The sequence below is a fragment of the Dipodomys merriami genome, unplaced genomic scaffold, assembly GCF_024711535.1.
Source record: "Dipodomys merriami isolate MVZ:Mamm:240054 unplaced genomic scaffold, mDipMer1.0.p SCAF_10, whole genome shotgun sequence".
NCBI lineage: Eukaryota > Metazoa > Chordata > Mammalia > Rodentia > Heteromyidae > Dipodomys > Dipodomys merriami.
In genome coordinates this window covers 47,418,156-47,431,127 of record NW_027202271.1, presented here as the reverse complement: position 1 = coordinate 47,431,127, position 12,972 = coordinate 47,418,156, and the positions used below count along the sequence as shown (strand labels likewise).

Sequence of the window (12,972 nt, the reverse complement as noted above, 5' to 3'; positions counted from 1 at the left end):
TACTGACTTCTCTTCTGCCCTACCACTTCAGCTTGCCTTACCAAATACTGCTTTAACAAAAAGGAAGCAAAGTGCTTTGTTTATACATTGTATCATCACATATAAGCCTCTACTGGTACATGGGGTATGTTAGTCACAATTCTTGGTCCAGTTTCTCACATTTGTAGTTACCTTTTGAGGCTAGAAGTGATCATGATAATTATATTCAAGTACAGAACCTAAAACTGGGGATCCCCAAGGTTTCACAGAAAGGATCTAGAAAGGGAGAACATACCCAGGAAGAATCACATCTGTAACCAAAGGCGGTCCTTCCATTCTTTGCTAAATCCAAAGGCAATCTGATTTATTATTGACAGTAAAACCTACAGTCATGGTCACTAGCCATGTTATCTAAATCCTTCTTCATTTCTCTTTTTCCCAGTAGTAAAATATTGTTTGAAACCTCCAACTCCCATCAAGAAAACCTCCCACATTCAATGAGAAACCTTCAACTTCCACTTTTTCTATCCACAAACCTTCCTACATCCTTCTTTTCCCCTTAGCAGAAACAATGTTCATCCCTCTTGTATCTCAATCCCTGCGTTTTCTTCCTCAAAGTCCTGCTCCAGTAAAAAAAAAAAAAAATCTTTGTCTCTAGTTTTCCTTCTCTACTGGCTCTTTCCTTAAATATATACCCATACTCCTCTTCTTTCATCGAAGAGACATGTAAACAAAAGTAGGCTCTCCTGAGCCTCCTGAAATCTGCATTCCCTCTGGCTTCTGCTCTTTGTCTCTTGGTATCTGTGTCTCTCCCTTCTTCTCTGCCTCTCTCCATCTATCCTACTCATCTCTTTCCCCTCTCCTCCTGTTTCATAAAAGGCAATTCTCTATTCATTGAATCTCTGCAGATGTAACACACCACTGCTACACTGCTCAAAATACTCCTCCTCATTTCTAAAGTCACAAAGTCATTCATTAGCAAATAAGAGATACCAATGATATCAGTGATAAAACAGTGACCCCTGCTATCACAGAACTCATACTGTAGGAGAGGAAATTAGTAATCAATAAATAGTACATAAATCCTAAAGTATATAGTCTGAGAGATAAGAAGTTTTTCAGCATTAAAAAGCATACAGCAGGGTTAAAGAAAATGAGAGGAAGCGGGCAGGGTACTGTTTAAAACTGGTATGGGTAAGTCATTGAAAAGATATACATGAAAATGTAAATAAGGGGAGGGCTTTTCAGTCAGACATCTAGGTGGTAGAAAGAATATTTCAGGAAGGGGAAACAGCTGGAGTAAGGCAAGGGTATCACAGCAAAAAAGCTACCTATATGTTATGTGACCTGACTGGTGACTGCTTCCTATTCTCCAAGTTTTCTTGCGTGGGCTTCCACCTGTTAGGGGATGTCCCACTTCTGTCATACACTGTTATTCTTCTTCTTGTTTCCTGAGTCACAAGAGCCCTTCACAGATTCTGTATCTCTTTACCCTGAGTACAGAATTAGAACATAATACTTTAATCCTTTAGTGTTAGATGTGTCCACCCAACTTTGGACAATGAAATGTTAGCAGATATGACATCCATCACACTCTGATAACAGCTTTTAGAGCCAGCACATAACTCAACACATGTCCATTTTCTTGAAAAAGTGTTTAATTCCCCCTGAAGTAACATTTATAGCAATGTAAGATGGTAAGTGTCAAATAGATTACATACAAATGAACCTGTAAAATAAATTTCACAAACATTGTAATTGACATTCAGAACACATTGGCAAACTTTGTTTTGAAGGAAATCAAGGTTCAAGTTTAAGTTGATTCTGACCTGAATAGATGAGCACTGTTAGTAAATCCACATTGTTTCCTGTTTCTATTATTTTGGGTGAAGAAGGATCAATCTTGAGCTGTTTCCCAATGAAATTTCGGCAGGTTATCTTTAAAAGGAAAGATGAAAGAAAAATATTTCTTAACTGGGGGTAAAAAAGTTTAAATTTGGATTACTTGAAATGTTTTTCTCATCTTTTAAAATAAGGAGATAATAAGACAATGGTAAAAGTAACAGCTAACAGAATAGCATTTAATCATGAGAACTTTTGGGATAAAACACTACTTCGTAACTTTTCATATTGCTTTTATACAACATAGCTGGAAGAATATTATGCAAATTATGTAGTGCAATTACAATATGATTTTCTCATATACTATAAATTCACTAGTCTAAATATATATTATATTAGGTAAGTTTAAGCATATTTAAAATATAGCCTGCTTTTCTGATGGCAGATTTTCCAGCCTACTCATAATTAGTGCAATTTTAACTTCCCCAGTGAAGTTTTTCAAAATTAATTGCCTCTGTAGTATTTTGACAACTTATTTTCTAACAGATATTTGAGTCCTCAAATTATAAAATATCTGAAAACAGAAAAGTTTTAGATAGAAGGAAATTCTTTCCAAGTCAAATGCAGTCAACATTTCTCTACTCCTATGTCTAGATATTTGAGGGATCATTCCAAAAACAGCCCTCCTTGAACTCTAGTCTCATATGCCTGCTCCTTTATTGTTCTGTGGACACGTCTATAGCAAGACGTAAATATAATATAATGAGATGTAATTCCTTCCCACAGTCTACCTAACCTGGTTATTTCCACGTCTCCAGCTTAAATAACATTTATTAAACAACTATTGGGTGTTCCATGCTGGAAGGAAGACAGATGACAAAATGAACAATTCTTAATTGTAAGGAATTTATTCTAAGTGTTAAGAAAAATAAAGTAATAAAATATATAATAAAACAAAGAATCATGACTTCTGTGGAGAAAAAGAATGCAAACAGACACATAACTAACTAAAATATGTCATAAGGAAGAAAATTGATATAGGCATTTGGAAGAGCAGCATTCCAAGAAAGACAACAGCAGATGTAAAGCCCCTGAAGCAAGAATTTGGGGGAGAGAGGGTAATAGTCACCAGCCAGTAACAAGAGGATATGTTATGAATGATAAATTACATTAAAGTCACAAAAAATATGTTCACTTTACTCTGAATTAGATGCAAAGGTAGCACAGGATTTTAAGCACAGGTGTGACATGGTCTGACTCAGGTGTTTTTTTATTTTTTAATTTTTTTTATTTTATTATGAAGATGTACAGAAGGGTTACAGTTACATGAGAAAGACAATGAATATATTACGTGTCAATCATTGTTACCCCTGCCCTTCCTTATTGTTGTCCCACTATCCCTTCCCTCCCCCAGCTCCCTCACTCCTGTCCCCCCTACCCGCCCTTGGTGTGGAAAGTTGTAAAGTTCATTTCCAATATACTGTCCTGTGGGTATCTTTGTTGCAATGGGCCATCCTGTGTCCTTGTTTCAGCATTTTGTTATTGCCCTTCCCCTCCCCAGATTACACATATTTATATACAAGATGCAGGGGATCAAAATCGAATACAGTAACAACAGGAGATATGCCATAGGGGAAAGAACATACAAAGGAAACAACAACAAAAATAATAATAAAATCACATGGTACATTTAAAACAATAACAATAAAGACAGACCTCTTGTGTCCATATCTTGGGGTTCATCTTCACTTAGCATCATCTTATATGGTCATTTGTACATAGTCTTTGAGCCTTTCAGCTCATCTGATAAGATTATCCTATATGTATACTAATTATTGCAAATAAGGGAAAGCATCAGCCTAAATTTCTTTGGGACTGGATAACAAATCCTCAAAGAAACAACCACCTCATTAATAAGTGGGCTAAATAACCTCTCTGTACAGTATGTTCACAAAAAATTAAAATAAAAATAAAAATAAAAAAATAAGTGGGCTAAAGACTTAAAGAGAAACTTCTCTGAAGAGGAAATAAGAATGGCTAATATACACATGAAGAAATGTTCAACTTCTCTGGCCATAAAAGAAATGCAAATCAAAACAACACTGAGATTCCACCTCACCCCAGTTAGAATGGCTATAATCAAGAACTCTAATAGCAGATGCTGGAAGGGGTGTAGCCAAAAGGGAACCCTACTGCATTGTTGGTGGGAGTGTAAACTTGTTCAGACACTCTGGAAAGCAGTATAGAGGTTCCTCAAAAGACTCCACATAGAGCTCCCCTATGGCCCAGCAATCCCACTTTTAGGCATTTACCCAAACAATCACAAACAAGAACATACTAAAGCTACCAGCACAACTATGTTTTTCACAGCATTATTCACCATAGCTAAGATATGGAACCAACCCAGATGTCCCTCAGTAGATGAGTGAATCAAGAAAATGTGGTACATTTCTGATGCTTCCATCAGAAAGAATGACACTGCCCCATTTGTTAGGAAAGGGAAAGACTTGGAAAAAATTATATTAAGTGACTCAGGTTTTTAAGAGTCATTTCTATCTGCTACATTAAGAGCAATAGGAACACGGTATTTTTTTCTTTCTTGCTATTGTTTTAACACATTTAAAATGCACTATGTGATTTTTTTGTTTCTCTTATATGTTCTTCCTCCACAGTATAACCCTTGTTTTCACTGTATTTGACCTTGGTGCTCTGAATCTTGTATATACATTTTTCTAATTTGGGAAGGGGAAGGGAAATAACAAAATAAGGATACAGGTTGAGCTATTTAACAATGAGATGTACAAGAAACTATATTGAGAACAAACTTTACAACTTGAGTGGGGAAGGAGTTGGGGAGGTGGGGTGGGAAGGGAGGTAGGGGAAAAACAAAGGAGGAACTTAACAATGCTTGATAGGAAATGTACTCATTACCCTACTCATATAACTGTAACCCCTCTGTACAGTATTTTTACAATAAAAAACATAAAAAAGAAGCTGGGGACTGGTGGCTCATGTCAACTGATGACACCCATCTTTCTCACTACTCAAGATGCCTTGAAAACAACCTTAATTCTTCTCTTGCTCTCACACTCTACTTCAAATAAGGACTTAACTTCATACTGTTTCTAAAAAATACTGGCACACAGTAGGCTTCTTATAATGTTTGCTGATTGGGATAAAGAATATCTAGGTGAAAATCATGCTCGGCATGCCCTCTTGGTTCCTAAATCTTTTCTATTGGTAGTAATTTCCACAACTGCATGGATACCACTGCCCTTACCTTCTCTTTGTGTTCAGCCTCATATCGTGCACACGGTTGTTGGGAAATATCAGGGCCCTGGAACTTCTTAATTCTCAGAAGGAGCTGACGTTGGGCATATACTAGCAGTGGTGTCACTTGTTCTGTGTATCGCTCACTAGGCACAAGTAAGGAATACATTATATCCGTTTAAAAAAAAACTTGATTTTCCAAAAGAAGTCTGCTCTTTCTAATTGTCATTACTTACTGTGAAATTATATTAAATTGAATAGCAAGTGATACAAGTGTTTCCCATTTTTCCACTTGATATAAAATTTCTAAAGATTTTAACACAAAGTCATGGATCCATTTCAAATCAACCACATTTATGTCATCCAGAGGATGTTCAAAAACAAGGCTGGAACCACCATTATCATATTTGATATTCCCATAACAACTTGGGACACTGAACTCTCCATTGTCTTCAATAAACTGTAACACATTTAAAAACATTTCTTTATAATTTCAGATTTTACTAAGTATTTTTTCCAACAAATGAATGTCATAATATGGCTGGGGATATGGCTCAAGTAGTAAGGTATCTAGCAAGCTCAAGGCTTAAACCCAGTACTATTAAAAAGAAAAATAAAACAATTAAAAAAGCTGGACGCTAGTGGCTCATGCCTGAAATCCTAGCTACTCCAGAGGCTGAGATCTGGTGATTGCAGTTCGAAGACAACCCAGGCAGAAAAGTCTCCATGATATTCTTATCTCCAATTAATAACTCAAAAACCAGAAGTGATGCTGTAACTCAAGTGGTAGAGCACTAGTCTTGAGTACAAAGTAGCTCAGGGACAGTACCCAGGCCTTGAGTTCAAGCCCCACAACCAACAACAACAACAAAGTTTCTAATGTGACAAAATAACTCAACTAAAAATAACTCAACTGATGCTGGGCACTGGTGGTTCACACCTGTAATCCTAGCTACCCAGGAGGCTGAAATCTGAGGATCTGAGTTCAAAGCCAGCCCAGGTAGGAAAGTCCATGACTGATCTCCAATAAAAACCATCAGAAAACTGGAAGTGTCGCTGTGGCTCAAGTGGTAGAGTACTAGCCTTGAGCTAAAGAGCCGAGGGACAGTTCAAGCCCCATGACCAAAAAATAAATAAAAATTCAACTGGACTAAACAATTAAAATACATTTTAATACAAATCAAAGCTTGATCACCTGAAGTGATACCATCCAACAGAATTTTCTGAGCTGTAGTTGCCCTGGTCAATATAATACAATTTAGTCACCAGACAAATATAGATAATGAACTTCTGAAATGTGACTTAAGTAAGTGAATTTCAAATTTTATTTGATTTTAAATATTTCAAACTTAAAGTGAAATAAACACATATAGCTAATGTTTACACATCATAATCTGAGATCCATACTTCTCAATAGTGTACAGTCTCTAGCCATTTAAATAAATAAGGATATTAAACCAACATAGTAGAACTTTAGGACAAACAAATTTTATTCCTTAGTATGTTGGTTACTGTGAGGTCTGCCCCAGGCAATACTGACACAGGCCTCCCTACCTCTTAGCTAAGTCTCCACCCAGTAACTGGCATACCTGGAGACAGTCACTTCCCCCTTTGAGGTCATACTCTGGACCACCCTCAGGTCAAGACTCACATCAGACCAAGGGAGGGTCCCAGGCCCTGAGGTCACATCAGCATCCTGTGTGACCACACCTTCCCATGCCTGGCTACACCTTCTCCGCCGTCCCTTCTCAGGTGGGACCTCAGCCCCTTCCCTTCAGCCATGAACTTCTCCACCATGCATGGCAGGGCAGCAGTTCAGTAAACTTCTCTTCCTGCCTGAATACCATATGGTGTACTCTTCATTGGCTACCTAATTAAACCAACCTATTTAATTTACCTAACAGTTACATTTATTGGTTTTCAGATTATGTCTCATTCACTGATGTCTCATTCATTGATGTCAGGTCAAACTTGTGGAGTGGAAAATATTGTAGAAGGCCTGTTTTACCAAAAGTACAGAGTCATTGTTTCTACCTATGGAGAAGATGCCGAGGTCTGGAGGATCATATTCCATCCTAACCTATGGCTGGGCACAGTGGCACCTACATGTTATCCCAGCAATGCTGGTTGTAGTCCAGGTTGGCCTGAACATAAAACCCTATCTTGAAAATAATCAACCCAGAAAGAGGCTGGTGGAGTGGCTCATGTGACAGAACACCTGCTTAGGAAGTTCAAGAGCCTGATTTTAAATGGCAGTGACACAATACCAAAGGGGGAGGAGGTTTCCAATAGTTTAATCCTATTTACTCTTTTATTTTGTAGTCATGGGGCTTGAATTTGGGACTTGGGCACTGTCCCTGAGCTATTTTTCCTCAAGGCTAATGCTTGAGCTACAGTGCCACTTCTAATTTTCTAGTGATTAATTAGAGGTAAGAGTCTCATGGACTTTACTGCCTCAGCCTCCTAAGTAGCTAGGATTACAGGTGTGAGCCTCCAGCACCCAGCTTATTCTTCTGATATATTGCTATTACCTATTGCTATTACCTATTTTCCTTCTGAAATATTACAAAGACACTGTTTATGTGACTTTGTGACTTATTTTGGCAGTTCTGGTGTTTGAACTCAGGCCTTGAACACTATACCATACAAGCCACACCTCTCTGGCATATATTTCAATATGTTTAAGCTAATTTATTTGCATTTTCTACTTTGTTTCCACAATTTAAATGACAATGTGGTAGATTTTAAATAACTGCAATTTCTACCATATTTGGAATAATAAAACTGGTATAAAGATCAACTGACAAGTCATCCTCTGAATCTACTTCTTTATCTGTCAAAAAGATTATCATGTAGATTAAATGTACTTAGCTTAGTTTAGGAGATGGAATGTTTTAGGAGGTGGAAATATTTCCATTTCCTTCAAATTAAATTATTAGAATAAGATATTTTAGTTAATATTAATGCAAGTTGTATAGTGCAAACAAATAATAATGAAAAGCAAATGAAATACAGAAAATCAAGTGAAAACTGAAGAGAAAGTATCAGTTTTACACTCATCCCAGGCTTTATAGGCTTCATAGTAAAAGATACATTTTTTAATAATTTTTAAAATAATTTTTAAATAATTACCTAAATGTCCTTACCTTAAGAGAACTGCTAATTTGTAGTTGTAATAACATATCAATAAGTAATTCTGCTCCCAAATAGAATGGTATAACAGAGGTACAGAGGAAGCCCTCCTGACTAATTGAAAATGTTTTGTAAAGATCTACTGCCTGTTTAAGTAGTATCTGCAGCTCTTGAGTGAAGTTCCAAAAGACTCGACAGCAGTTCTGAAGTAGAGTCCAATAGCCACCACGGTGAGCAAGGACCTAAGGAGAAAACAACAGTCAAAGCTCCAAAGTCCCAAAAGGAGTCCAACTCTACAAACATCGAGATCAATAATAAAAATTATACCATTTGCTATGTGCCACTTACAAGCTAGATACTGTGATGAGATGTTTACATGTAATATTTAATTTGAATATTAATCCTGGGAGATAGGTACACTAGTATTCTACTCAGCGAGGAGGAAGTGGAGTCCTGGTCATCAACCTAGGAAGTGCAGAGTAGGATTTGTGCCCCAGTGGTCCATACCTGGAGATACAGCAGTGAGAGCAATTGAATCTGCCCTCATGCTGCTTCCATGTATCAAATAGGGCAGACTTGGGGATTCATGGAGTAATAAATTATATAAAGAACAAAAACACAGAAGTAGGTCAGAACTGGAGAAGGTATGAAGGTATGACAGGACTTTTTCAGACAGGATGTGTTAGCAAAATAATAAACTTTGCCAGAGAACCACACAGACATCCAGGTACATAGAACAAAGAAAGGTTTATTGCCAGGAGAGGGGGGCCAGAAAGACTTCTTCTCACAAGGGAGGAATGAGAAGAAGCACCGGCTATTGTCTAAACCTAAGAGGTTTAGGAGGGGCTAAAAGGCGATAGGAGGTTCTGGTGTGGACCTGTGGGCCAGGGGCTTTATCATGGTGGACTAGGATTTATGGCTGCTATCCAAATAGTAGATAAGAGTCTTGCAATTGTCCAGACCTAAAGGTCATTTTAAATGGCTCTTGTTGCCTTATATGGTGATAGCTGCCCCAGAGAAGTGCCATCCCAAGGTAAAGGGGGTTGGAAGTAGATTATTTACTGCCTTTACTACATGGACCTAGTGTTGCCTAGGAAGGGAGCATGCTAAGGTATGGAAAAGGGAAGAAGTGGACTGAGCTATGGGAAGGGACTCATTTTGCTAACAAGATGGTCAGGAAAGAAGTCTTCTCTAAGGAGGTAGGAACCCAAATGTTGCATGAAGGTGGTAGATTTGGGGCTGTGGAGACAGAACACTTGAAATTCAGGGGACAGTAAACAGAGGATGGAGGTTGGAAATGCAGGCTGGGGGAGAGAGCGGGGAACAAGTTTAGTGATTTCAAGACCACAGGATGAGAGTGGACTCAAGAAGAGCAGGAGAAAGAAGAGCTGAGTTCTACAGAGTATGTAGAATTCAGATCTTCCATAACCCCTGAAGCTAGAAAGAAAGGAAAATAAGAGTCAATGCTTATAGTGGTCAAGGGGATGATTGGTGTCTACCTGACATTTTGTAAAATTCACCCTGTCCACTCCTTGGAGACTACAGAAATCTAGATGTTCTTCTGTTATCTAGAAAGAATAGTTCCCTTTTCCACACAAGAAGTGTTAAGTATATGCATTTCCTGCTGTGAGAAAAAAGACTCATCTCTTTATAACTGATGGTTCCAGTTCTGTGTTTAACCATTTACTACATAGTGTCTTTAAAGTATATAAAATAGTTAACAGTTTAGCAATCTATTGCATATTTTTAAAGCATGAGACAAAAGCATTGCAAAGAAAATGTAAGTGGCCAACAGAGAAAAGAGATTGGGCTATGAGGAGGCCATTCTATAGCTGTGAAGTATCTTCCCTGGTCCTAGAAGAGAGAAGGTTATAGTTTCCTAGGAGACAGCAAGACCCCAGAGAAGATCCTGTGGCATCACAAGGGAGTCTGTGTCCTACATGTGGCATGAAAGCAGCAGGACATGTGTGAGAGTCACAGGAATTTCATGGACAAGGACAAAGGCTACATGGGCTGAGTAGATGATAGAGAACTAAAGGAGCATACTTGCTCTCTTGACAGCCTGACACTGCATAAGACTATAAGACTTCAGAACTAGAAAAAAGACACACCTCAAAAATGGCTGTAGCTAAATCCAATAAGATGACGTCACATCAAAACTAAAATTATATTCAAAACTAAATACATGTGGGATATATCTTACATGCCTGATTTTATGGGCTAAGATTTATACATGATCAAATAAAAGAAGTATCTTACCATTGCTCTTCTGCAATATAAAAAGGTTTTCATAAAATGATCCAGTACCAAATTTGATGTTCGATCCTTTTCTTTGACATTAAGAACTAACTGAGAGTCAGACTCATACATTATTTGTGGCTTACAAAGAGTTTCTTCCTTGGCTTTAACATTCAGAAGTTCAGAAAATTCTTCATACTCTACAATTTTAAAAAAAGGTATAACATTATTTTTAAAACAGCATAACACAAACATCAAATGAGCAATCCAAATACTAAATGCTCCATAAAATTTGGAGCAAGGGTAGACTAACAGAAGCACAACAAAGCAGGGGAAGTTACCAAAGACAGGTACTTAAATGTGAGAGCACAGGCTGAATTTAGTCATGTATAAAAATACGGAAAACATTTCATGCAACAGTGAAGGCAAAAGGAACAATACAGAGAGAAGAATGAACATATTTAGGGAGAGCAATGACAATCCCACTGGTTTTTAATTTCCTCCAAGTAGTTATATCCATGACACATGCACTACAGAGCAAGTTTCACTCTGAGTTCATCAGTGCAGCAACCTTGGCCATTCATTTTCCTGCAGGTATAGCAGCAAAACAGAAACACTAGGATGAATGTAATGGAATACATCATAATCTAAGCTACTAGAGACGCAGAGTCAGGACAATCATGATTTGAGGTCAGCATGGGAAAAGTTAGCAAGACCCTGTCTGAAAAAAAAAGCTAAACTGAAAGCAAAAGCCTATGTGTAAGAGAGAAGGGGAGGGTATATAGTTCAAATGATAGAGTTCTTGCCTAGTGAGCATGAGGCCCTAAATTCAATCCTTAGCCCACCCCTAGTACTACAAAGCAGTAATGATTTTCCTCTCACAATCTTCTTTTCAAACTGTACCAGACAACAATTCTCAGTAGCAGAATACCCTATTGCTAATAGAATTTTAGGTTATAATCAGGAAAAATTTAGATATTATAATCTATATACAAAAATCAGTCTATACCTATGGAAGTTACCATCAATATACAAAAAATATTATTTGCAAGAACCAGTTAAACCTAATTTATGCTTAAAAGAAATTAGCATGTGAAGTATGTGAATCAGCACTACTGATGTATTAAGACCTTGATTAATAATAATTTATAAGGATCTTAAAATGCTAAATAAATGGGTTTGTGATAAATGAAGATAATAAAAATAAATTTTATTCATAACACAGGTGGTATTTGAGTGACTATCTACTGGTTGGGAAGTGTGTTCAGTCTCTCCCATCTTTGCAGGAAAAGCTTATAAAATCATCCATATTTGGCACATGTCATCAGCACAGCACTCAGATCCAGAGACCTAGTATGCACTGACTCTATCTCCCAGGGTCCCCTGACACCTAACATTTCTTGGTCCTGTTAGCAAAATATTATTTCATTCATCTTGGAGTGAGATTTTACAAAAGGTGCTAGTTGGAGATCCTAGGGCAAAAAGTGAACCGTCCTTTGACAATAAATTCATCTGTTATGAATATTTTTGTGCTTGTTTTATGTTAGTACATTTAGTGGAATTAGAAAAGTTTCTTCTACTAAACCAGTAGAAATAATAAGTCTGACAACAGTTCTTCAACTGTCTTTAACCACTTGATGCAACAATATTTGACAAGAGCAGAATAGTCAAATGGGTTTATGTTGGAACATACAAAATAGGTATTTCTGAATATATGTGATGACACAATAAAATACCTATTTTTAATACAACAAATTCCATACCAAAACTCTATGACTTGCCAGGTTCAGGAGGCTCATGTCTGTAATCCTAGCTATTCAGGAGGCTGAGATGTGAGGACTGAGATTCAAAGCCAGCCTAGCCAGGAAAGTCTTGAGAATCTTATCTCCAATTAAACACCAGAAAGCTGGAAGTAGAACTGGAGCTCAAGTGGTAAAAAGAACTCGTTAAGCACAAAAGCTCAGAGACAGCACCCAGGCCCTGAGTCCTGAGTTCAAGCCCCAGAACCAACATATCACACACACACATACACACACACACACACACACACACACACACACACACACACACACACACACACACACACACACACACACACACACACACACACACACACACACACACACACACACAAAACACTTTTATGACTCAAGTAAATATAGCTGGAGTTTTGGAAAAGGGCATGTATACCAGGGGTGTGTGCATACATATGTTTGTGTATGTGTCTGTATTACCAATAAATAAAAACCTACAGACAATTAGTAAATCAAAATACTTATCTTACCTGGTGATAAAGTTCCCTTCTTTTTTTTAGTTGAAAGGAAATTAAGTATTCCCTTGTAGTTTTCTACTTTCAATTTTGCTGTTGGTAATACAGTTCCTGAATTATATAGTGAGAACAGATTAGGATCACAGGTTCGGAAACTGCAAATGTAAATAAACCACACTTAAAAACGATATAGACAAAACTGAATAAAGTATGTCAAATATAATGCATTTTTATTTTTTAAA

General features: G+C 37.3%; 1 protein-coding gene across 6 annotated transcripts in view; it reads right to left on the bottom strand.

Annotated features, from left to right (window-relative positions):
• Positions 1-12,972, bottom strand: part of Cfap54 (cilia and flagella associated protein 54) — a 248,380-nt gene that overhangs the window by 126,032 nt on the left and 109,376 nt on the right. For all 6 annotated transcript variants that reach the window (XM_069990518.1, XM_069990555.1, XM_069990527.1 and 3 more), the window contains exons 34-39: positions 12,746-12,885; positions 10,483-10,661; positions 8,238-8,465; positions 5,328-5,551; positions 5,102-5,237; positions 1,809-1,917 (exon numbers count right to left, since the gene is read on the bottom strand). In XM_069990518.1, the coding sequence (XP_069846619.1) occupies positions 1,809-1,917; positions 5,102-5,237; positions 5,328-5,551; positions 8,238-8,465; positions 10,483-10,661; positions 12,746-12,885 (1,016 nt within the window). The remainder of the gene's footprint in view (positions 1-1,808; positions 1,918-5,101; positions 5,238-5,327; positions 5,552-8,237; positions 8,466-10,482; positions 10,662-12,745; positions 12,886-12,972) is intronic.